Source organism: Macaca mulatta, chromosome 2, assembly GCF_049350105.2.
Source record: "Macaca mulatta isolate MMU2019108-1 chromosome 2, T2T-MMU8v2.0, whole genome shotgun sequence".
Classification (NCBI taxonomy): Eukaryota; Metazoa; Chordata; class Mammalia; order Primates; family Cercopithecidae; genus Macaca; species Macaca mulatta.
This window is the reverse complement of record NC_133407.1, coordinates 106,998,817-107,025,521: the sequence shown is the minus strand read 5'-3', so window position 1 is coordinate 107,025,521 and position 26,705 is coordinate 106,998,817. Positions and strand designations below refer to the sequence as shown.

General features: G+C 40.8%; 1 protein-coding gene across 3 annotated transcripts in view; it reads right to left on the bottom strand.

The window, feature by feature from the left end:
• The window catches only part of ABHD5 (abhydrolase domain containing 5, lysophosphatidic acid acyltransferase), a 29,567-nt gene extending 5,773 nt beyond the window's left edge, over positions 1-23,794 (bottom strand). The window contains exons 1-4 of one of the 3 annotated variants that reach the window (XM_028843426.2): positions 23,693-23,794; positions 15,634-15,719; positions 12,390-12,762; positions 2,456-2,610 (exon numbers count right to left, since the gene is read on the bottom strand). In XM_028843426.2, the coding sequence (XP_028699259.2) occupies positions 2,456-2,610; positions 12,390-12,762; positions 15,634-15,719; positions 23,693-23,739 (661 nt within the window). In that variant the 5' untranslated portion in view covers positions 23,740-23,794. 3 annotated transcript variants of the gene reach the window in all.
• Positions 23,795-26,705: the final 2,911 nt, after the last annotated feature.

The window sequence follows — 26,705 nt, the reverse complement described above, 5'->3', positions numbered from 1 at the left end:
AAGACCTTCCTGGCTAACACAGTGAAACTCTGTCTCTACTAAAAATACAAAAATTAGCCGGGCGTGGTGGCAGGCGCCTGTAGTCCCAGCTACTCGGGAGGCTGAGGCAGGAGAATGGAATGAACCCAGGAGGCAGAGCTTGCAGTGAGCAGAGATCGCGCCACTGCACTCCAGCCTGGGCGACAGAGCAAGACTCTGTCTCAAAAAAAAAAAAAAAGAAAAGAAAAAAAGAAAAAGCCCAGGGCAAGGCCCACAAGGGAAAGAGGATGAAGAGCAGAAGCTTTCCTCTAGTCACATTTTTCCATTCTGAGGCCCCAGAGACTGACTGGTCTCCCTTTCTGGTACCACTACCCCATTAACTCCAGCAAGGCTTTACTTCTCTACTGGCCCTCTCTTCCCATCTGTGATGAATTACACAGCTCCACCAAGAAATTCTCTCATGCAGTTGATTCTACATCACCTTCCCACCCCCAAGTGCAAGCAATAATGGGAGGCTGAGGGCATGGCTTTAAAGAGCCTCTCCTAGGTGTCCTCCCTTGCCCATCACTTCTCCTAACTTCTCTTCATACTTTATTTTTCCCATAATTGTTATTTGTGTACCTGTGATCTAGTAAAATCTATTTCTATTTCAGGGTTATAAAGATTAAACGAAGCTCTTAAGTAGTTTACCAGAGGAGGATCATACTGAGGAGTGGCTCTACTGGGGAGAGCTGAAAGACTGCAGGTAGGCAAAATGTGCCATCTGTAAGAGCACTGAGTAAAGTGTGGTCACCAATTCAACCCCCATACCCTCCTCTAAGTCCTGCAGTCCCACTGCTCTCCCCATCCAAAGAGAAGGCACTAGGGCAAGGAGGGCCAGGGGTGGGCAAAAGGGAACAGCATTTACAGTAACCTGCATGACAGTTAATCCCACACCCTCCTCCATACCCCCATGCCTCTTCTCTTTTCTTGCTAACAGAACCCATCTTTCCTTTCTTTCTTTCTTTTTTTTTTTTGACAGGGTCTTGCACTGTTGCCCAGGCTGGAGTACAGTGGCGCAACCTTGGCTCACCACAACCTCCATCTACCTCCCAGGTTTGAGTAATTCTTGTGCCTCAGCCTCTTCTCCTGAGTAGCTGGGATTACAGGTGTGTGTCACCATACCTGGCTAGTTTTTTTGTATTTTTAGTAGAGACGGGGATTTGTCATGTTGGCCAGGCTGGTCTCGAACCCTGGCCTCAAGTGATCTGCCCACCTCAGCCTCCCAAAGTGCTGGGATTACAGGTGTGAGCCACAGCACCTGGTTAGAACACATCTTTTCTATAGTATCAATTAGGCAGCAATGCGCCCAGGAAAGCAGGCCCTGGGAACAAATCATGATTGGTCCGTCACAGAAATTTCTTCTTTGCTGGTGGAAGGACTAGGAGGGCGCAGTCATAAGGGGAGGTTGGCTGGAGCCTTCCAGAGAGGACTTTCTTCCCTGACAAAGCATTATGGAGACAAGGACCATTTTCCATGCTTTTCTTTCTTTTTGCTCACAAATCAGAGTGCTGATTTGTGAGATGACGCTTAATGCCATGGCAGGCATCAAACCCCCGTGAGGAAAATAGTCAAGAAAATCACAGACACAGACCCAAATCCTAACATCAATGAGCAAGCAACCAGAACAAGTGCTAAAACCTATCTCCAGTTTGCTTATTAAGGAAATAATAAAAGGCCTTATAATTTAAGCCACTTGGGTATTCAGTTACTTACAACTAAAAGTACTCCAAACTCATACAAGTTGTACAGGGGAAAGGCAGAAGTTCGGAACATCATTATCTGTGACAATGAGGGAAGGAAATTCCCATGGCTATGGGGCTGAGACAGAACTGCTGAGAATCAAATAAAAGTCAGTCAGGGACTAAACATTGGTGCCTCAAAATATGACCAGAAATATACATCAGGAGTCCCTAAAATGTTGTGGAAAAAATAACTTTATCTATCCAACATTCTGACATAGATAAGGGAAGAATCTGTGAGTGTGGTGGTACCTGTTATCCCCCCCAGGGTAAATCAAATCAGGTTTTATGATCTACCAAATGGTATCATCAATTGGCCAAATGTTCTCCAATGCTCGCCAACAGGGCAACATGCTACACTTCTCCCAGGCCCTGGACTAGCAGAGGTCCTTATATCCTCCCCAAAACACTCTGCTTGTCTGGCTTTTTTTAGAGTGTTGAGGACTAACTAACCTCATCCCCAGCATTTCCCTCCTTTTCTGCTTTGCTAATTATTTGTAATGTTTACAACATAAAGAGTCCCCTTTGAGGAGAAGAGCCTAGTTGCATTCATCTTTGTGCAAGACATGGTGCTTATTAGAGGAAGAGGAGAAAAAGTAAGGGTTGAGGATTTTTTTTAACATTTTGACTAACAATAGTGAATTCTCTTCTGATAATCTACAAACATCTTGCTTTCCTAGAACATAAGCACTCACCAAAGGGTCCTGCAATCCTTAGGCCAGCTAAAGGGTTAAAGGGAGTCAATGCTGCTCCCAAGGCTCTGATCCAAACTGGAATTGGTCTGTCTTGATCAGCAAGGTCTGGTCGTTCAGGGAAGCCCCAAGGTTCCACTAAAATGAGATGATTAACCCTGTTGGGGGAAAGAACAGATTTAAGTTCATTTGGTAAAATCACCCTAAGTCTATAAAGAGCTAGCATGATTTATAAAACAAAGGTAGAATGAACCACCTTCAAAAATCTTCACGTTAAAGACTAATGGCGGAACAGGTCGTATTACGCTCTTATCCTGTGTAAACTTTCGAGATTCAGTAGGATCTAAGCGGTGTATGGTAGAAAGAGGGCTTTATTTTTAATATATCTAAATGTGGATAATAAAAGATGTATAGAGTACACAACTGTGTGTTCATAAAAGAAAAAAGGGCATTTGTTATTTAAGTTACAATCTGGGAGATGATGTAGATCACTGGCTACTCAGAAAAATCCAATGGTTCCATTTATATCACGGCTGACACTGCAAAAATGGCCAAAGATCAATATCTCATTCTTTTTTATTTATTTATTTTTATTTTATCTTATTTTATTTTGAGACAGAGTCTCGCTCTGTTACCCAGGCTGGAGTGCAGTGGCGCGATCTCGGCTCACTGCAACCTCTGCCTCCCAGGTTCATGCCATTCTCCTGCCTCAGCCTCCTGAGTAGCTGGGACGACAGGTGCCCACCACCACGCCTGGCTAATTTTTTGTATTTTTAGTAGAGACGGGGTTTCACCGTGTTAGCCAGGATGGTCTCGATCTCCTGACCTCGTGATCCGCCCGCCTCGGCCTCCCAAAGTGCTGGGATTATAGGCGTGAGTCACTGCGCCCGGCCCAATATCACATTCTTATAAAATAGCCTCAGATACCAACAATAGTTATCTCCTATGAATCAACCATCCTAAAAATTTAAGTGAAGTTAAGGACTTAAAGTGGGTTCAAAAGTACTTTAAATTAACTTTTCATAAACATGAGGATAACGTAATGTGGACTGAAAACACTCCTTAGTTTGGGATTCTAGAACTGTTGAAAAAGAACACGTCTATCTACCTTATCCATGATTTCATGCTATACTAACATTAGATTCTGTTCCCAATTCTTTCCCAATTTTCTTTTTCATTGACCAAGAGATAGAAAATCTTTAGTACAACTTCATATACAATTATTTCTTATTGTTAATCATTTTAATTTTTCCATCTTATGAAACTTCTTCCCAATGAAGGAAAACCAGAACTATCAGCAGTACTTCCATGTAGTTGCATCATACTTTATACATCATAAAGATTCTAAACAAAGTACAAAGATCCTTCTGAAACAATACAATGTTCAACTGTAACCAAACCAGCCAAGAAATGCCAGCCAAAAATCTCCCAAGGATAAACTGACAATGACTCTAAAGTCCCTTTCCTAAGTTATAACTGAAACAGAAAGGTAAAGAAACTAAAACATGGGCACAGATGGTACTATTCCTCACATAAAATCTATTCTATTATTGTTGTCAGCATGCATAAGAATGAGTTAGTAACAGGTCCATACTGTTGACTGCTTTTTTTCAGACAGAAAGCTTTAGAGCACAGAGCTCTATGGTCCCTTAGAGAATATTGGGTGCAATCTTTCATCTTAGATAAGAAGGAAGCTGAGATGTACTACAAGATCTGCTCTGGTATATAACATTAGTTAACACAGAACTAGGGCTGAAACCCACATTTCTCTACTCCAGCATACTAACAGATGCTGACAAGGAATTGGGCAGAAGGCTTTGTTTTCTAAAAATAGGCTAGTCAACGTAAGATTGACATATCAGTAAAGGTAAAACTTAACCTTTATTAACTCTCAAGGTCGGTCCTAATAGTATACTCTAGATTTCACAGCACTGAGAACATATGTAGACTATAACCATAAAGATGTATGAAGATATGTGATAAATGAGTTTCATATAATTATGAAGTATGCCTTTGCAGCCTAAAAATTTCATATGAGAACATTTTCTAATAGTGTATCAGAAAGAGGTTGGAAATGAGTGTTTTGCCTTGGTTTTTTTTTTTTTTTTTTGAGACAGAGTCTGGCTCTGCCGCCCAGGCTGGAGTGCAGTGGCCGGATCTCAGCTCACTGCAAGCTCCGCCTCCCGGGTTCACGCCATTCTCCTGCCTCCGCCTCCCGAGTAGTTGGGACTACAGGCGCCCGCCACCGCGCCCGGCTAGATTTTTGTATTTTTCAGCAGAGACGGGGTTTCACCGTGTTAGCCAGGATGGTCTTGATCTCCTGACCTCGTGATCCGCCCGTCTCGGCCTCCCAAAGTGCTGGGATTACAGGCTTGAGCCACCGCGCCTGGCCTTTGCTTTGTTTTTTAATGGCAAAGACTCTCTCTTATATTTTGACCACTTCCTAAATTCCTTTTTATTTTTTATTTTTTGAGATGGAATCTCACTCTGTCGCCCAGGCTGGAGCGCAGTGACGCAATCTCAGCTCACTTCAACCTCTGCCTCCTAGTTTCAAGTGATTCTCCTACCTCAGTCTCCTGAGTAGCTGGGATTACAGGCATGCACCACCACGCCCAGCTAATTTTTGTATTTTTAGTAGAGACGGGGTTTTACCATGTTGCTCAGGCTGGTCTCAAACTCCTGACCTCATGATCCACCCACCTTGGCCTCCCAAAGTGCTGGGATTATGGGCCTGAGCCACTGCACCCGGCCCTAAATTCCTTTAATTACAGCCCACAATAAGATGTGGGGTAGGGGAAGGAAGAGGCCTAACAGGTATGAGTGGAACTAACGAGACAGCCACCTAGTTGAAAGCAGCAAAGATTCATGTTAAGAAACAGCCACTATTATTCACTATTGATTTACTTCCCAAAGAGAAAAATGAACTCTTCATTAAAACATACCCTACCCTAAACAATTGTTAAATTTTTGTCACAAATTTGTTAATGGATCTTGCTCAGTCTGCTCTAAACTCTTTCTGACCTGCTAACCCAAAAACAGGAGGACAAAGGAAAACTTGACAGAAGTCTCATCTGTCTCTAGGTGACTGTTTTTGCCTTAGTTCTGGTTTGCCTTTTAAATACGATCTTCAAAATTTCATCCCTAGGTGAAAATGCCAGTTTAACAAAGTATGCAAAGTATATATACTAAGGCAGATGACCTTTCAGTTCCTTTTTGAAAAGGAGTGAATGTCCCTACAATTGCTCAGTTCTACTGTCCCTACAATTGATCAGTTCTATGTCTTCATAACCTAGTATGAGGCTTAGCACGTGGCAGATGCTTGGCAAACATTTGGATTAATATCCTTTTCCATGTTTTCTTTTGGTCCTAGTCTATTAAGCATATACAAATTTTATAAAGTATAATCATAGCATAAGCATATCCAACTTGATTTTTCCGGTCCCCCAGATGACATCAGAACATCACTCCTATTTATTAATCTCATTATTCAGTAACAAAATCCATTTAGATAGTCAACAACCAGTCTAGTCTTTTCTAAATAAAATTATACTGTCTGGAACAGAAAAATAAATCATAAGCATTGAATATTGGCCACAAAATTATATTAATATATGTGTGCATGGGTGTCTGAAACAAGTTTTGTGGGGTGATACAATTGTATTTTTCTAATCCAAACAATATAGAAGGGCTATAGTAAAAAAAAGTTTGAACATAATTTTTTAAAACTCTACAACATCTAAACTGTAGTTAACTGTAGTTATATATCATCTGCTTCTACTACATGTAAAAACCCCAGAAAATTATTGTTCCTTATTTTTGGTTTTAGGTATTTTAAATAAGATAGACCACGCAAAGCACCCAGGTTAGTGGCTATCAAAAGGTAAATATTCAGTAAATGTAAGCTAGTTACAGTAGCAAGAATAGGAAGACTAGGAAGACTACAAGAGTAGAATTTATTCCAGGGAACATGGAAAGACAGGTATTTATTCTTCAGAAGAGCTTGATCACAGGTGACTACAACGTTGCACCAGACCAAGGTCCCAGGCTCTCTTCTAACCTCTACTTCTAGTAAAAATATTATCTCCTCACTTGATAGGAGTTACTGGGCTTTAATGTACATCTAAACTATAATTAGCTAAACTCTACTCTTTAATATTCCAGAGAGGGTTCCCTGCTGGGATTGTTAGTTCACATTTAGGGTAAAGAATGGGTCCAACCAGACAGCACATGCGAGTCATCCTATTAGACATCCTTGTCAAGAACCAGAGACTGGTTTAAACCACAAGAAAAATAAAGAACCAGCAGAGCAGGAACAACAGAACAGCTCATCAGTTTTGAAATATAAAAAGGCATTCTTCTTAACGTTAATCATTAGAATTGGCCTTGAGTTTGAAGATGGTGAGCAGAGTACACCCTTAAGGGCAAAGCAGTGGACAATACCTGTACCAACACACTGGGACCTGATTTCACTTGGTCTAAATGCTAACAAGGGTAGATAAGCCTGACCTTCATGAGATTTAAAGACAGCCACCAATCGGAAATAATGCAACAAGAACAACAGTCAGGTCAGGCGTGGTGGCTCATGCCTGTAATCCCAACACTTTGGGAGGCTGAGTTAGGAGGATCACTTGAGGCAAGGAGTTCAATATCAGCCTGGCCAACATGGTGAAACCCCGTCTCTACAAAAAATACAAAAAAATAGCCAGACGTGGTGGTGCACGCCTGTAATCCCAGCTACTTGGGAGGCTGAGGCACGAGAATTGCTTGAACCCAGAGGCGGAGGTTGCAGTGAGCCAAGATCGTGCCACTGCACTGCAGCCAGGGCAACAGAGCAAGACACTGTCTCAGGGAAAAAAAAAAAGCAGCAAAGAAAGGAGAACAATCAGACCTAGGATCAAAATGTATAAAGGAATTTAAGGAAAATAATCAGAAAGAACGCTAGTCAATGCACAAAGGAGGCATTTGCAAAATGAAGTCAGCCCCAGGTATTTCCCATTGGCTCCAAGCCACCGGAGAGAGAAAAGGGAAGGCCTGGAGAACAAAAAACTAAATAAATACCTTCAACTTCGAATCAAGTAGAACAGTTTTTCCTAGAACAGCAGAGGGCCAACAAAAATTGCTCAACTCCATTCTGTACAATCAGAAGACAGAGCCAGGCAAAAGAAAAGTATTCAAGATAAAATTATTTAAAAACTTTTCAGTAGAGAAATAAAGACTAGTCAAAACTTACTCTAATGTAACTCGGAATAGATCTCTTTGCTAAACACTTTCTAAGTTAAAGTTTCTATAATCTCCTTTTCCTTAGTTTATAACAAATATCTTCAAAATACAGATAGTCTTTTTAATGGGGTCCTGAGCAGCAGGGGCCAGAAGGAAAGGAAAATTAAAAGAGAAAAACTGGACCAGGCACAGTGGCTCACGCCTGTAATCCAAATGCTGGCAAAAATTGATCAGCTTTTATTTGTTCTTTAGAGTAAGAATCCTTCTTAAACAAGTGCATTAAACTAGGCATTTTCATTCTTCTCCTCAAACTGTCCTATAAAAGTAACAAACGGAAGAATGGAGCTGCCCATAAAAGACAAAGACTGAAGTAGGTATGGCTTGGAACACTAAGTCCCAACAAATAAAACAACGTTGTTTTTGTGTTTTTTCCCTCCATGCATTAAACAGAAAGTAAGGAGCTGTCATTTTACTTAAAAGAAAAAAATAAAGATTACATTTGCAACACCTGAGGAAGCAAAGAACAAAATAACATTATCAGCTGGGTGCGGTGGCTCATGCCTGTAATCCTGGCAGTTTTGGAGGCCGGAGGATCACTCCAGGCCAGGAGTTTGACACCGGCCTGGGCAACATAGTGAGACCCCCCATCTCTACATAAAATTTAAAAAATTACCCAGGCATGGTGGCACACCTGTAGTACTAGCTACATGGGAGGATTGTTGAGCCTAGGAGGTCAAGACTGCAGTGAGCCACGATTGTGCCACTGCACTCCAGACTGTGCAACAGAGTAAGACCCTATCTCCAAAAAAAAAAAAAGTAACATTCTCAAAGTCCACTATCGAAAAAAAAGAGACAAAAGAGGCACAGTGAGTGTAAGAAATGATCTGAATTTCATTTGATCTCCAGACCACTTTTTCCCTCCTCTTAGCGTTCCCCCCACTCCCACCAAAAGTCTTTCTGAAACTCAGAGATTCATTTCAATCTCATGACAGCATAATAAAAATGCTACTGGATCAAAAGCAAGCTGGATGAGCACTGAGTATGTAGTTCGGTAACTGTTTGTTGATACCAAGCGGACTGCTCTGTTGCACCAGAGAAAGCATGTGTGTGCTGCAAAGAAGCTTCTCCAGCTCAGGTGAAACATTCCAGATCACACAGAAGGCAACCCTGACAACTACCCCATCTGCTTAGTGGGAATGCCAACTTCAAGACACACCAAACACTAAACATCACTTAATATGAAGTTTGCTATAATGGTGAACACTTATAGTATTCAGTCCTGTTTAATCCTGTTTAATGTTTGGATCTGTGAGTCTACTGAACTATTAACTATCAGATCATCTATGTAAATTTGTACAAATTTGCCCAACCAGGATCAAGCAGAAAAAAATTCCTTTTAATAAAAAGTTAACAAATATAAGCAACATTATTAGTAATATGAATAAACATGTGGACAGCAAGACCAAAGGGCACCAAAGGAGACGATGCACCTTGCAGAAAAGACAAGAGCTACTCATTTTTCCCTGTCCTCTCCATTTAAAGAGAAGTGCTTTCCAGGGAAGCCATACTGAACAGCAATGAAGGAAAAAAGCAAGGGAGAAGGGGAAGCCCGTGAGATTGTTAATTCCAGTCTTCCTATATTATATGCTACAATGGGGTATTAATCTGGTCTATTAGAATAGGGAAAAAATAAACTATAAAATTTTACTTTTATTTAGTAGATTTAACACACTTCTAAACTAACTAAAGTTGTTGGTTTAAATGGCTGGTCAATTTGTTTAATTCTGTAAAATATTCATGTATGTTATATATACATATATGTGTGTGTAAATGTTAGAAGAAACATGCTAATACCTTTCTCTCACATATACATGTAGAATGATCTCTTTATTTCCACTGTAACCTGTTTTTATGACATAGTAACTTAACATGTAGATTAACTGGGCAAAAGGCATGAAACTGAAATCTTTGCCTGCTTATGCTTGCATATCTGAAACTAATTTTTCTCCCAAAAATAAATTAGAAAGATATGACATGACCAGTTCTTATCTCTTGATACTTCTGTGCAAAATGGAAAGAGAAGAACAGAGAAAAGAACAAAAAATTGTAAGCTAAAAGGTGAACTTAGCTTATAATTCTCTTTTTCAAAATCACCTATTCAAGAAATATTTACTAGGCAGCCACTATGTGCCAACCATGGTGTTCTGACTGACTGGACATAATCATGATTGGAGATATCTGAAAATCCAGAAAACATCATTATTTTGAAATTAACCTGTATTTAATAATTTAAGTTTTATGCAGTTAAGAATATAAATTTGAATATTCAACAAACTCCGTACAGTTCAAAATTTTGTTGGCAACCAGTCAAATTTAGACAGGCTAATTATTTCAAGCATTCTCATATCCATCTACTGCTACTACTTATGATTCTTGGTCCTGATACAGTACTCTAGTTTTATTTCTAGCATTAGACACAAACATTCAAAAACCATTTTCTAAAATATAATCAATCCAATGCAGGAATCACTAGCTTTGTTTTTAGATACCTTTTGCTATTCTCTTTTATAGCTGTTTTTAAAGTGTTGATTCCCTTCTGAATCCCTGAAGCTTCACCCCCTATTTCTTTAGAGCAGTTCACAATTGAAAATGAAACTCTTACCAACTGAAACTCTTACCAACTGACCTTATCAGTAGAGAGCTATGAAGGGTCAGGATTCTAAGACTTAGGGTTTAATGACCAAGGTCTAGCCTGCAGAGTTCCATGTCACATCTCCAGAGAATAAATACCACAAGACAGACACAGACATAATACACACTTGATAAAAAACAAAGGAAGTTCAACTCCCACAAATAGCCCTGTTGACTTGTACCAGAAAGGCATCCACTTCCTTCTCCTTTCACCATAAATGCAGATAGGTGTTTGTCACTAACAGTAAGACACAATAAAAGAAAGTAACCCCAGCCGGGTGCGGTGGCTCACACCTGTAATCCCAACACTTTGGGAGGCCAAGGCAGGTGGATCTCCTGAGGTCAGGAGTTTGAGACCAGCCTGGCCAACATGGTAGAACCCTGTCTCTACTAAAAATACAAAAATTAGCTGGCATGGTGGCAGGCTCCTGTAATCCCAGCTACTCGGGAGGCTGAGGCAGGAGAATTGCTTGAACCCGGGAGATGGAGGTTGTGGTGAACCGAGATACCGTGCCACTGCACTCCAGCCTGGGCGACAGAGTGAGACTCTGGCTCAAAAAAAAAAAAAAGAAAAGAAAAGAAAAGAAAGAAAGTAACCCCAAAATGCCAACCAGGAGAAGAAAATTTGCGTTTCTTTTTAAAGAACAGGTCCACCAGTTGACAGGACTATTACTGTCTAGCACATATAGGACCATGAGATCAGAAAAATCAGGTGTAAATGCTAAAGTTTAAAGAGTCTATAGAGAAAAAGTGGCTGTTCCAGAGGAAGAGAACCTCAGGGACACAGGGCTGCTGCTTCACCCATCAAATTCTGTGTTGAACACACACCCAGAGTTATGCAATGGGGCGATCTTATAGGTATATACAGAGACTCTGAAATGACCATCATCCCATGTCTCACTCACAGACCTCAAAGTCAAAATCAGTTGCAAATTTGGATTTAAAAATCAGTCCAGTGGAAAAATACACTGGCAACACAAAAATGCTATATTCATTTTTTGTTGTTTCTTTCCAAAAGATGAATGTTTCTCCTGTTTTCTTAGCACTTAAATGTGACCTTCTCTCACAGTAGTAACATGAATAATAGAAAACAGCATTTAAAAATAAGGTAAAGAGGCTGGGTGCAGTGGCTCAGGTCTGTCATCCCAGATCACAGAGGGGAGGCCAAGTGGGGTGGATCACCTGAGGTCAGGAGTTCAAGACCAGCCTGGCCAACATGGCAAAACCCCATCTCTACTAAAACTACAAAAATTAGCTGAGTGTGGTGGCATGCACTTGTAGTCACAGCTACTCGAGAGGCTGAGGCCTCTCGAGAAGAATCGCTTGGGCCTGGGAGGCGGAGGTTGCAGTGAGCCAAAATCACGCCATTGCACTCCAGCCTCAGTGACAGAGCGAGATTCTCTCTCTTAAAAAAAAAAAAAAAAAAAAAAAGACAAAGAAAGGAGATGATGCTAGAAAGACTTTGAAGCAAATATTCATTAATTCAATGTTTTATAATGAGAAAGGTTAGGGTATGGTATAATAAAAAACCCTGGGATATATGCTATGAAGTTATATTTTCTATAGTTTAGATAAAAGAAAACTAAAGGTTAGATGTTAAGTGATTTGCTCTAAGTCATAAAGCTAGCACTAGTACCTACATCTTCTAACCTTCTGGTTTCCCCTTACAGCTTACTATAACTTAGAAAACATTAGACAAAGCCTGCTGGATCCATAGATTTAACGATAATAGTAACAAATAATTTTTACTTGTGGCTTAAAATTATACATTAAAGTTTCTACAGTTCTAAGTTTAACAAATAGAAAGCCCTTTCCCAAGCCTAATAACATGTAGTACATGTAATAGGAAGATCTGACACGATTATTTCAGCTACTATATTGGTCATCAGTTGTGGTGTGGTCTATAGGGTCCTTTAAGAGAATGTCTGCCTTGTAAGGCTCGACACTAAAACCACCAAAGATGAGAACTAGAGTCTGGTACTTGGAAGCACAGTTTTAATCCCACTCTTCTGTCACCACCACTTACCTTGATGGGTACTTCAGCGAGTAAGCAGCAGCCAAGAATCCACCTAGGTTGTGCCCAAGCAAGATCATTTTGTCCAATCCGAGGGCACATCTCCACTCTTCAATGGATTCCACAAACTGATTCTCCACTTCTTCTGCGTCACTGTCAAACCTGGGTCTACTACTTCGTCCAAAACCCAATAGGTCAAAAGCATAGACAGGTCTGTTGGTGCAAAGATCTCCAAAATTCAGTGCCCAGAGCCCAAGACCTCCTCCAAAACCATGTAGAAGGACAAGTGGAGTCTTATTTGAAATATTATGAGAGAACTTCAGTGTCCATATTTTATTTCCATTAGATATACGAACAGGTTCTTTTTTGTATGTGCAAGGGACACCTAATGAAAACATAAAAAAGAAATTCTGTTTCATTTTATTACTTCTGAGAAGGGAAGCATTCTCAGAGCAATCAAAAATTACAAACCATCTAGTATCCAATCTCATGATTTTAGCTTTTATTGCCAGCTATTTTTTAAAAGTACACATTTTATTGAAGTAAATAATTCTAAATGACTATGTTTCAAACCTAAGGGGGAAGACCTACCTCAGACAAAACTCAAGTAACCTGTGGTCAAGGTCTTTGGCAAGTCATATTACCTTCTAACTTCTTTCCACATCTATCAAATGAGGGTATTATACTCCTAGAAGTGAACAGGAACTTAGTGGCCACCAAATCCATTATTTTAAGGTCTCTAGCTTTGCAGACAATTTGTAGAATACTGTCAAGTGTCCTACAATTTCAAGGTGGTATTCTTTTGTTAACTTTGAGTTGAAGTCAGACTCAAAGGCATCATTTTTCCTTTAAAAGTAATCATGAACCTAGGGAAGGATTAATGGTATCTATATTAAACACATAAGTGAAATATTAAGTCATTTCAAAGTTCAGTAGAAAAAAAGTTGACAAAGTATTGTAGGAACTCCTCAGCATGACACACCAGGTAACTTGGGTCCAACTCTAGTAATCTCCCAGAAAAAGCAAATAGTCACAATTTTAAAGATCAAAGCTCTTTTTTACCTTCAATGCTGTGGGACTAAATACTTTAAACACTCCCAAAAATTGCCTAAAAATGAAATTAAATTTGAAATTCACTTATATTTAACTATCAACTGAATAGCTGCATTTCAGATATACCCCTTAATTATTTATGCATATTCATATACAGTAGACAAAACACTGAAGAAACAGGAGTTTCTGCCTTTTAACCAAAGAAATAATCTCAGGTTTTGTATCCATATAGTGGCAGCAAAGAAGAAACCTAACATTCATTCAGATTATTAACAGAGCACATGCCCTCAAGTTAGGGGAAATACCATTAGTTTAGAAAAGGGGCTACTTTGGCTTAAGTACCAAGCCAAACCACTTCAGCATTTTGAACACATACGTCTTGTGTATTCCCATAAAAACCATCTGTAAAACTATCAGATAACTCATTCCACAGTAGCTTACTTTCATGTCTGATAAGCAGAGACCAATTCACATTCCTATTTGCATCCCTAGAACCAAAAGGAAGGGAATCAACATGTTTGTTAGATGCATGAATTGAGAATCTAGCACCTCTTTTTATCTCCTGATAAGAATTTTTTTATTTTGGTAAATCACAATGACAACTTTCTCAGTTTTGTAGAGAGCAAGTGTACCCAAGTACATGGAATAAAAGTTCATTATGTTAAAAATCTGTGTAATAACCAGGTGTGGTGGCTCACGCCTGTAATTCCAGCACTTTGGGAGGCAGAGATGGGTGGATCACCTGAGGTCAGGAGTTCGAGACTAGCCTGGCCAACATGGCGAAATCCCGTCTTTACTAAAAATACAAAAATTAGCTGGGCATGGTGGCAGGTGGCTATAATCCCAGCTACTCGGGAGGCTGAGGAAGGAGAACTGCTTGAACCCAGGAGGCAGAGGTTGCAGTGAGCTGAAATTGTGCCACTGCACTCTAGCTTGGGTAACAGAGCAAGGCTCCGTCTCAAAAAAAAAAAAAAAAAATTCATGTAAGATGGCTAATTATCCCTTCCTAAGGATATATACAGTTATGGTCACTGACTCCTGAATCATTCAAATGCACAAACAAATCCATTAGTGGTAAAGAGAATGAAAAACAGACATGTACAAACATCTGCACCTACATACAAAAATAACACATGAATGTGAACGGTACTACTTAATCCACTCCTTTAAGTAGAATCAGCAAAACAAAATTGCACAATAAATACCACTGCTTAGAACTATACCCACAGATACCTTGGAATGCCCTGATGGTACAAGTTTGGATAAATTTTAGTGCTCATAAGAAGGAAAAAAAAGGGCTTCCACGCCACTATAAATACAGAATCCTAGAATGCTAGAACTAGAAGGAATTCTAAAGACCCCTTCATTTTACAAAAATCCTACCCCTTCATTTTACAAGAAATAAGAAGCTCAGCAAAGTGACTTGTCCCAGATTTTGTGGCAGCTCTGGGCCTAGACCAAGTTACCTGGGTCCAGTCTAGTACTTTCACTATACAAGGCTGCATGCTCTGAAACACCTAGAATCTGTTCTCAAAGCATAGTCTCAAGCATAGTCAGGGGGGTGTCCCTGAGACTCTTTGAGGGGATCCAGGAAGTCAAAACTATTTTCATCATAATACTTATAATACTAAGACTTAATATTTTTCACTCTCATTCTCTAGTAGGTATACAGTCTTCCAGAAGTCACATATGTGATTACCCATCAGACTGAAAGCAGAAGCAGCAACCTTATGTCAAGCTAGACATAAAAGAGATTTGTAAACATGTAAACAATGTTACTCTTCTCATTACATATTTTTTGGAAAGTATTTATTTGTTTTTTTGGTACAAACTTTATTTTAATCTGTAATGGGTTTGTTACCATTATTTTTAAAGAAATTAATAAACATTTTTGATTATTCAATTTTAATTTCTAATTGAATTAGAAATGGTAAATATTGATAATAAGCCCATAAACAAATCTCCTTGGGGTCCTTACTAATTCAAGAGTATAACAGGGGCCCAAGACCAAAAAGTTTTAGAACTCCTACCTGCCAGCCCCCAACATTCATTTCTGTACTTTCTAATGACAAGGAAAAGGAAAAAAAGTTATCTTGCTGACAATGAACACACCACAAAATCTTATCTCTAGTTTCGGGGCAATGAGATATATCGGACCTATCTTAGTACACAGTTCATTTAACTTACAAGAAGAAAGCCTTACATTTTAACATCTTCTCTTCAGCTTCTTTAAGGTGTAATGTAGACGTAGGGCACCACGTAGGGAGCCAGCCAGTTAGCCATCCTGACCTAGAGCACCAAAAACAAAATACAAATAGGTAAGTTCATGCTCTTCTCAACTACCAACTGTCACATGCACAGAAGAAAGGCAGCACAGGAAATTTACTACCTGTTTGATGGTGAAGCTATGTGTGACAAAAGTGACCTAACATGCACAAAACATGGTGGTAAGTACTGGGATACAGATATTCAACTTCAGCCTGTGTACTTACAAGTAGATCTCAAAGTCTACCTTATTCATGGATAGTCAGATTCCAAATAAACAAAAAGAAGATAAAATGGGCAGAACAAGAAAACACAAAAAATACATTCCTCCCCACTGCAAGACAGCCTCTTATTAGAGTAGAAGTGCAAAAAAAGTTAAAGACCAGGAGTAGATTCATTTGAATGACAGTTTCACAGTGAATATAAAAGGTACCTCTATAGGGGTTGAGAAAAGAGACGCCTTATTAAAATCTGAGATCTATCATATTTGGGGGAAAAAAAGGCTTCAAATCTCATATGAGTAGTAACATACCCCTAACACAAATGTCAGGGGCTGGACTGTGTACAATCTCCTTGGGGTGAACTGGTTAACTGTTAATAGAAATACAAAAAAGCTTTGGGTTTCAGCAAACAGTAGATGAATAGAATGACCAAAGCATCCATTGGAAGACAGCACAACAAAGAACAAGGACGCAGATCTGAGGCAACTAGCGAGGAAAGGCTTGGGGGACTGCAGCTGACATACTTTGCTTGTAGCCAACAAAGGAGAGGGTGAGCCTCAACTCCTGGCCTGGCAGCTACAAACCAAAAGCTTATTGTAATAACCTGACATAATGTAGAGCTTCAGCAGTCATTTGACAGTTAGCAAGGGCTGGGTACATGACTGGTATTATTTAAAATGAGAACTCTCTGATGAAAAAGAAATGAATTAGAAGAGGAAAAGTAAACTACTGCAGAGTCCAGATGAGAGGTAAGGGCCCAATCCAAGGCTTTGGCAACAGGCATAGAGATAAGAAGATGTAGTCACAGAATATTTAAAAAGGAAAACAGGTTGGATTTGATAATTGGTTGGATATAAAGAAGGTATAATAAGGATTCCCAGGCGTCTCTCTTAGGGTACCACTATAATGACAGACAACACAAGAGTTAGAATAGGTGTGAGTAGGAAAATATGTTAAGTTTTGGAAGTGTTGTGATCCAACACCCAGCTTTCTAACCTTTGTACATTCATCCTACAATACTTCCCTTCCCTGTAGAATTTAGCTGGCTATTATGTATAACAGGTACTCAATAAATAATGTTTGCTGAATGATTAAGTCACTCACAATCCAGGAGATCTCAGTCCAAATTATCCCCATTTCATAGATGTAAAAACTGAAGTTCAGAAATGTTAAGCACCAAGTCCAAGGGTATACAGCTAGTAAGTAAGTGACACAAGCAGAGATTTGAGTTTGATTCTGAGCCACTCCAAAGTGCTTTTTTCTCAAATGACTACCTTCCTTAAAATGTCTGAAGAGTTGTCCATTACCTACAGGATAAAGTCTATATTTTCTTGGACCTGCACAAAAGGTACTTTGCAATCCATCCACAGCCTACCTCCATCCCATCTTTTCTTTTCTTTTATACATTGTACTTTTTCCAGTACCTCATAGCTCCCAAAATTTCACATGATTATGTGTCTCTATGGCTTTGCACAGCTCTTGTAAATTACCCAGTCTCAAGTACTTCTTTATAGCAGCATGAGAATAGACTAATACACAGGCCACTAAAATAAAAGAACTCATGATTTTTAGAGGTTAAAAACAATAAACTATCATTAAGATGAAGCTCTTTTGTTCTTGACCAGACATTAGGTCTATATTTAACCATAAAAATATGAACTAGTACCAACATGAAATTACTTACAACTCAATCTCATCCATTGTCTTAAACGAACATCCCTCAAACCACATCACAATTATTTGCCAGAGAGAATCAGAGGTCAATTGAAAAAAAAATTACAGTGAAATGAAGTATAATCTACTATTGCTCCAACTGATATCACAGACAAATTGGGGCAAAGAAAACACAAATACATTCTTTGCATTTAAAAAGGATGCTTTTTTTAAGAAACAACATTCAAGAAATAATTCAGACACTGAATACCTACCATGTACAAAGCACCAGAGTTTAAAAAGTTACATACCAGCCTGTAATGGAAGAATCATGCCTACCTCCATCAACTTACCACTTACCACAAAACCAGCTTTCAAACAATGGGACTGTCTGTCCATGGATTTCCTTCCTAGTGACCAGCTCAACTCAGAGAAGGGGCAAAACATGTTTTCATGTTTGTAAGCTTACATTACATTTTATACTAAAAAATTACATCTTCAACCATAAGAAGAGGCACCAACTCTTTTCAGGTTTTTAAAGAAGCATCTTCATCAAAACAGGTGATTTTTTTAAAGTGGGTTTTTTTCTAACAGAAAAATATATATTTAACAAAACATAGCAAGATATTCTCACCCTTAATGGAATTGTAAAGACAGCACTCTTCCCCTAAGCCCTGATGTTTCTATCCAGTTTTACTTTAACCAGATGGTTAAATGTTTTACAGAAACTATCCTCTACTTCTTTGAGACACTCTACAGGATTAAGTGTTATACACATAATAGGCTCCAAGGAACACATCCAATGAGTAAAAAGCAAGGGCCTATCTTTTCCATCCTTTAGTTGATTCCTGTTTGTTCAAAGGTCCCATACCTTACCTTGCAACCTCTATTGCTTCAACCCTCTAAAACTTACCCATCCAACTCTACCTCCTGTCTTTGGGGTAAAGTAATCTCACCTTCAAAGAGACCCTTTGCCCCCTCCCCAGTGGAATCCTATGTCATTCAGTGTTGTTCAGCATTCCTAGGTTTAAATATATAGAAGACTGGAACTAAGGACACAGGACTGAAGCTTGTCAGATATCCTGCCATTCTTCTGAGGTCACAAAATTCAAGGTAACAACTAAATTCACATAGACCACCTATAAAACAGTAAACTAGATTCAATGCCTTTTTCTCATAGCTTTGGAAAATAAATAGAAAAGCAAAACCTAACTTCTCTATTTTATTTAAGGAGATAAGCAATAAACACTATCATCCATCACTGAGGCCTAAATTCAACAGTGACCAAAGTGTCAACTATAATACAAAGAAAAGCCATTCACCACAGGAACTATAGCTTTCTAATAGTAAGCATCTATGACATGGGGAAAGCTTACCAATGCAAGCCAAAAAGTTTTCTACACAGCCCCATCAGTTGGGCACTTACCTTATTAGCAAGGCAAAGGATACAAGGCCTAAAGCATCTATCTAATCACAGAAACAAAAACAAAACAAAACAAAAAAGGATCCTTGTTTTATAACCATTGTAGTGTAAACTGAGAATCTTTTTAGTGAGCAGACTTTTGAGTAAGAAAAGTTATAAAAGATCACATCAGAGGTGACAATTCTAAGGAAAGCCAAGTAAGATGTGCTTAACATATTTTAATAGAGTATATTTTACCTAAGAATCTGACTTTAAGTGTCCTGAGTGAGAGACAGACACCACTCTTTCCATTAACTTTTTACCTAATCTGTTAAAAAAAAATTACATTGTACTTATACCCTATACCACCAACACTTAAGTTTCCTGGTAATCTCTGTTTTGTTCTTTAACATATCTGACTATCTATACTATTACCAAACCTGAATTGCACAATCTATAAATATTATGAAACAGTGAAAGAGGTTTCAAAGATTCTGAAGAAAATATGCAGAAATCTGGCCAGTTTCCACACACTCTTGGCCACTTAAATAACATTTCTAATTAGGTTATAAGTAAAGAGGATTTCATTAAAATTTTGTTTAAAATGGCCTCCATTCCTATTCTAGTACAGTTGAGAGAGAAAAATCATATAAACTTATTATTGCTCTTGATAAACTAACCTAAGCACAGTATTCTATCTCATTTAAAGAAACCATGAGGCTTTGATTTTTATTATAAATATCCAAATTAATTACAGGTATGAATATATATATATTTATTTATATTTACACTTATATTTATCTGAGATACTTCCTCAACCAATGACTAAAAACTTCCAAATTGGAAACTGTAACACCTGGGTAAATAAAGACCTTTCTTGGGAATTTACTTTTTAAATTCTATTCTTGGGAAGGAGAAAAAGAAAAGAAAAAAGAGGTCTTTGGGAGGTTGAGGTGGGAGGATTGCTTGAGCTCAGTCAGGAGGTCAAGACCAGCCGCCTGGCACATGCTTGTAGTCCCAGCAACCTGGAGGGGGAATACGGGGGCTGGAGGGCAAGTTGCTGAGATGGCAGGATTGCTTGAGCCCAGGAGGTTGAGGCTGCAGTGAGCCATGATTGTGTCATTGCACTCTAGCCTGGGCGACAGAGCAAGAACTTGTCTCCAAAAAAAAAAAAAAAAAAAAAAGAATATGGTCTCATACAGCTACAATTTAAGTGACTAACATGCCATTTTATTTTGGATAAATGATACTTAAGTGATTCAAATTATCAACGACAACCCAGGCCCTCTAATATATGTTAACACACTAATTAATATTCTTTTAACTGCCCCCCCCCCACAGATTTCTAACCTGTAACTTTTAAAGACACAGAGTGGTAGTATAAGTGTTTTAGACAAGTCATGTGCTGGTAACACTTATCTCCCCATTGTTTCCTACCTTCCTTCACACAGTAAACAAACCATTTTAGAGTCACTTATATGACCTCATTATCAAACACACTTGAAGAAGCCTCATGTGTAGTCTGCTTAACAAGTGAGTTACATTTCTTTGCATCAGTTCTAAAATAAGTTCATTCACTAGATAATAAAGAGAAAAAAACTAAAAATCCTAGGTCTCAAACTGAACAATCAGTTTTAATGAATCATCTCACCACATGATTTTTTTTTTAATAACTCACAATCAGGAGTGGGCATTACAGAACCATGAGATTAGACTAAAAACCTAACAATTCGTCAAAGCAATGTTTAAGCCAATATAATGTTTCAAGAGGAAGAACTGAGCTTTTTATATCGTTTAGGAGCAGGAAGGTAAAAATAAGATCATGGTCTGGACATGTTAAATTTGAGGAATCAGTCACCAACATCTGACAATTGGAAACATTACCAGAGTACAGAAGAGGACTCCAGAAAGAAAATGAGATCTGAGTCATCTCCACAGACGAGATAGTTCAAGGAGTTTAAGTAAACAAGACAAAAAATAAAAACAAGGGTGATGACAGAATCCTGGAAAATGACTACATTTAGAGAATGAAAAAAAAAGGGAGAAATGAATAAAAGTATTGTTGCTCTCAGGTAAGATAAAAGGCAAAATGTCATTAAGACCTAGAATGTCTAATAAGAGTTTCAAATAGTAGTAGCTATCATTACAGTAACAAACACCAAAAAGGACCCAAGAAGAAGTACTGAAAAAACTAGAAGGCCATTGGGATGCGGCAGTGAAAAGTTTTGTGATTTTTAAGATGTCAGGTGGCAAAGGTTTGGGAAGGAGAGAAGGCAGCAGAAAGGCACATATCTTGCCAGTTTTTAAAAAGATTAGATAGAGAAATCCACTCTCCTATCTCCAAGGCAAAGACCTATATTCACAGTCTAATGTAAACCCAGAGGGGAGCTAGCAAACAGACTGAAGCAGGGAGGGGAGAGAAAAATCCCTTATTTATACTTTATTTATAGCATTTGATGATTTCCATGGCGTAAATACTCCCACCATGGCCAATTTCAAGCTGCCAACGGTTGGCAAAATTCCTGAAAATTTAGCAATGGCTTGCTGGTACAAATCAACTCCAGCGCACAACTGCAAATCACCTCTTTTATGGTCTACCCTGCAACTGGGCAATTCTGTGACAGCTTTCCTCTCAACTCAATTGTCACTTAATCATTCTCTAGGATAACTTAAAGCAATTCACAGAAGTCTACTCTACTCTCATCACTTTTAGCTTTCTCAACTGTTCTGCAGCTGAAAGGGGTTGGATGTTGAAAGCAAAATGGATCCCAGTATGCCTGTCTTCACTAAGTGCCACAAAGTAAAGGACAAGAATCATATTCAAAAAGCCGTCAGATGACCATTTTATAACTTTCCTTTGTTAATGTCATCTCCCTATCTAAACCTCAAATGTTTTAAGGTTAGGGAACTGTATTCAAAACAAGAGCCAGACATCCCACGAGTCCCAATTCCAGTGACAGGCAGCAGAGATACAGGATAAGCATCTTAGATTAAATCCAGACACCTGAAAGGGTTCCACTCCAGCCCTGCTACTTGCTGGCAGACTGTCAGCAGCCCTTCCAGTGGTAGTTTCAACTGCAAAATGGGAACAATAACATCCAGCACACAGGGTCAACCTTGGACTTCACAGGATCACTTCTAGGGATAGTCCCTAGACACCGCTAAAGCATATTGCCAAGAATACCAGGGAAGCCCACTTCTGTCTAGAAACTGGCTAATCAGCTGCTAAGGATTTTTTAATCATCTACTTCCAATGACCTCCAACCATCACTCCAAGCCATAAAACCCTTTCACGATTGTGTCCTGGACTTCCAGGTCCCACTACATCAAAACCAAAGAGTCCACCTGAAAGTAGTGTCAAGAGTCAAAAATGTTGTGACAAATCAGATGAGAACACAACCTACCAATCAGGTTCCTACTTGCGTCCACATAACATTCAACATTTCACCTCAATGCAACGAGGAAGTTCATCAACAAACCTCAACAAATAAACAAAACTCAAGAGAATAACTTCGTTTCTAATATTTCACAATTTTTCCCCATGACATCTTTCCAAATATCCCTGTCTTCATGGTACTCCATATTCTATCATTTAGGTTATGCTTCCTAGGCAAATTTCTCCAGAGGTCTGAAGTAGAACCGATGTCAAAAAATTAAATATATATGGGGGAAGTTTACTTTCCAATATAAATGACAGGTCTTGAGAAACAAGGCAATAATCTCCATAACAATTATTCCACTCATTAACTACTATTCTTCTACTAACAAATGCAAGAAGTCATTTAGGTGTAGAAAAGAATAAACTCACTACACCTGTATATCAAAAAGTTTCAGACTAGACATCTGCCCTCCAACTTCCAGTTTCCTATACATTATGTGTTTCTTCTAAGGCACATGCAACACACACTTCGCCAGTAAAACCAGAATAATCCCAGAAGCGCAAACAAATAAGGGACAGTGGAGCTTGCAATCCAAAGACCTTTATTCGAAAGATGAATTATCACATTTGAACGTGGTATCTCTATTTTAAGGGCTAACTTTCTTTCTATGAAGTATCTGAAACCCACAGCCATACACCCACTTCCCTAACTTCTTCTCCCCTCCCTCCTTCTCGGCACCCCTGCCCTCCCGCCGCTTCCCGGGCGAATTCGGGCCTCTAATACCCCCCCAAGGAAGCGCCGCCCCTTCCCACGGCTACGGGAAAGATCGCCCAGCGGCCGAGGCTGGACAGAGCACAGGTAGTACCTGTAGACGGAAGCCGCGCTGGGAGGCTGACAGAGACACCCGGTCATTTCCCGCGCCTCGCAGTCAGGTGCAGGGTCTGCCGGGCACCGCCCGCCGGCCGCACTGGGACAGGCCGGGTCCCTTGGCAGAGCCCGAGCCGGTGCGGCCGCCGCGGCCAGCTCAGTCGCCTGCCCGCGGGGCGGCTTACACAACAACGGGGCGGACCCTCCGCGCGGGGTCAAGGCAGCCTCCCGGTGCGGCCGGAGTCCGGCTCAGACACCTCGCGGCCCCGGCGCTGAGGGGAGCCTATCCCGAGCAGAGCGGCGCCGGGACGCCTCGGGGCGCCGCGCGGAGTCATGCTGGGGCGAGGAAGCGGCAGGTCATCGCCAGGCGGGCGGCGAGTCCTTGGTGCTGCCCGCTGGGCCTAACCCGGCCCGCGCGGAGGGTGCGCGCCGGAGACGCATAGAAGCCCCCTGCCCTCTGCCGGCTGCGCTTACCTCTCTTCGGTGTCGGCGGAGCCCACCTCCTCCTCCTCCGCCGCCATAGCCGCCGCCGCGCAAGCGCCGGAACTCGCCTCGAAGCCGGCTGACAGGCCGACTGGGCCGCCCCAGGTCGGCGCTGCACTTAAGGCCGCGCGGGCCGCCCGCGCATGCGTCTTCCGCGCCCTAGCACGGCCTGGCGGCGCGCCCGCGTTTGCGCGTGCCCGGCCTTGCCTCCGCCATCCCCAGTCAGCGCGCACGCGTTCTCCCGCCCGACGCCCCCGGGTGTGAGTGCGGGGCCGGACAGTCAGCCCAGAAGAACTGGTGAGACTCACCCGACTGAGTTAGGTGATAGCTAATTTGAATAATGACTGTATTCATGCATCATCCTGTCAGTGTTGGCTGTCAGGTGGCACCTTGGGGGCGGAGGTGCGTCCAGTCCTGGAAGAGCCTAGCTAGTGTCCGATAGATGGTGCAGTGGCGAATGAAATGCCGTAATCGAGGTGCTGTGTGGCCTCCCGGGCCTCCCACCAGCCCTTCCCCGCGGGTTGAGGGGCCGGGGGGAGAGGGCGACTCACAGGAGCCTTCAGTCAGTTGAGCACTGCTCTAGGTGCTGGTGTTACTGTAGTGTCCCAAACCAGCAATTTCCCTCCCACTCAACCCTCTAGATACCTGGGAGGGTGAAAAGAGTAGGTGTTGGCCGGGCGCGGTGGCTCATGCCTGTAATCCCAGCACTTTGGGCGGCCCAGGCGGGTAGATGACCTGAGGTCGGGAGTTCGAGACCAGCCTGACCAACATGGAGAAACCCTGTGTCTACTAAAAATGTAACATTAGCCAGGCGTGGTGGCGCACGCCTGTAATCCCAGCTACTCGGGAGCCTGAGGCAGGAGAATTGCTTGAACCCGGGAGGCGGAGGTTGCGGTGAGCCGAGATCACGCCACTGCACTCCAGCCTGGGCAACAAGAAGGAAACTCCGTCTCAAAAAAAAAAAAAAAAAAAAAAAAAAATCGATGTTTAGGTAGTTAGAGTTATTGAGGGGAAATGACTAACCTAAATAGAAGTATTTCTTGACCTGTTTTAAAGCTTTTTAACCATCAGGTGCAACCTGCTTTTGTAATTCTACCACCCACTACTACTCATTCATTTGTGTTTCATGTGTATCTACTATGGGCTCACTTTGTTCTAGGTGCTTGAAAACAATTGGTTGAAATACGGCTGCTGTTTTGATAGATCCTATGCGAATACATTAACCTTTATTTTAGACTCAGTTCATTGCTCTCCTTCCCTGACTCTCCTCCCTCTTTTTCTCTCCTCTGAGCCCCACTGTAAACGTATCTTTATCGACCATCTAGCTGTCAGATTCTCGGCCTTGCGTAATTGTTACAGCTTTTTAATAAACATTATCGAGTATCTTTCCAACTACACGAGAAAGTCCTCTAGGATAGGAATGGTGTCTTCTGTAATTTAGAGGGGGGAAAGCCACTTATAATCTCTTAGGCATAGTAATAACTAGTAAATTTTTTATTGTGTTTGATCTAATTCATAAAATGTTTTAGGGAAGACCAGAACGTATAAAAAACATTTTTATAGGAATTCCTGGTTGTTTTATGAAAGGGCCATATATGCAAAGTGACCTCCAAATGCAGAAGGAGCTGAGAAACTAAAGAATGAAGCAGACAAATCCAGCTTGTCAGTAAAAGGTGATTTATTAGGGAACTTACGGACAGAAGCATGGTCTTGGACAGCAGCAAGACAGGTAAATCTCTGTGCTGTTACCCTCCCAGACCAAGGTTGTTTTGACTTAAGGGCAGATAGGTAAGTATGTGCTCTGATATAATTTGGATGTTGTCCTCTCTAAATCTCATGTTGAATTGTGACTTCCACAACTCCAGTCTAGGCTGGAGTTAAAGGTGGGGTTTGATGGGTGGTGATTAGATCCTGGGGGTGAATTTTCGTAAACGGTTTGGCGCTATCCCCTTAATGCTGTCCTTGCAATACTAAGTTCCTGTGAGATCTGGTCGTTTAAAAGTATATGGCCCCTACGCCTCACTCTCTTGCTCCTGCTCTAGCCATGTAAGATGCCTGCTCCGGCTTTGCCCTCCACCATGAATAAATGCTCCCTGTGGCCTTCCCAGAAGCCAAGCAGATACCAGCACCTGTCCAGCCTGCAGAACCGTGAGCCAATTAAACTTCTTTTCTTTATAAATTACCCAGTCCCAGATATTTCTTGTTTGTTGTTGTTGTTGTTTGTTTTTTTGTTTGTGTTTTTTTTTTTTTTTTCTAAGACGGAGTTTTGTTCTGTTGCCCAGGCTGGAGTGCAGTGGTGTGATCTTGGCTCACTGCAACCTCCACCTCCCGAGTTCAAGCAATTCTCCTGCCTCAGCCTCCTGAGTCACTGGGATTACAGGTGCCTGCTGCCACGCCGCGCTAATTTTTTGTATTTTTAGTAGAGACAGGGTTTTACCACGTTGGCCAGGCTGGTCTTGAACTCGTGACCTCAAATGATCCTTCCTCCTCTGCCTCCCAAAGTGGTGGGATTACAGCTGTGAGCCACCGTACCCAATCGTATTTCTTTATAACAATGTAAGAACAGCTGTCACATGCTCTTATAAAAGGAAAATAGATAAAGTAGAAAACTTGGAGGCCTTCCCAAAACTGGGGTTACTCAGAAATCAACATTGTGGATTAGCATCCAAGATGAAGTTACTTTAGCTTCCACAAGAATGTTGTCAGACATTTGTAGTATGTCTGATCCCCTACAATCACACCTCTCAGAGTGTTTGTTGAAGACCCTGCTGCCTGGAACACAGTCTAAGCCCAGTGGTACTGAGTCCAGTAATAAAACCCTAGGATTTTGCAGCAACTCCTGCAACACTTTGGTCTTTATGGACCTGGAGCCTGCTGCACAGTCACGAAAAAAGAAAAGAAAGAAAAAAAGAGAGAAAGAGATCATTGATCCAATGCTAGAGTTTATGCAGAAACTGACAAGCAGTGCATAGGACTATAGGACTTCATGATCTTCCTCAACTCT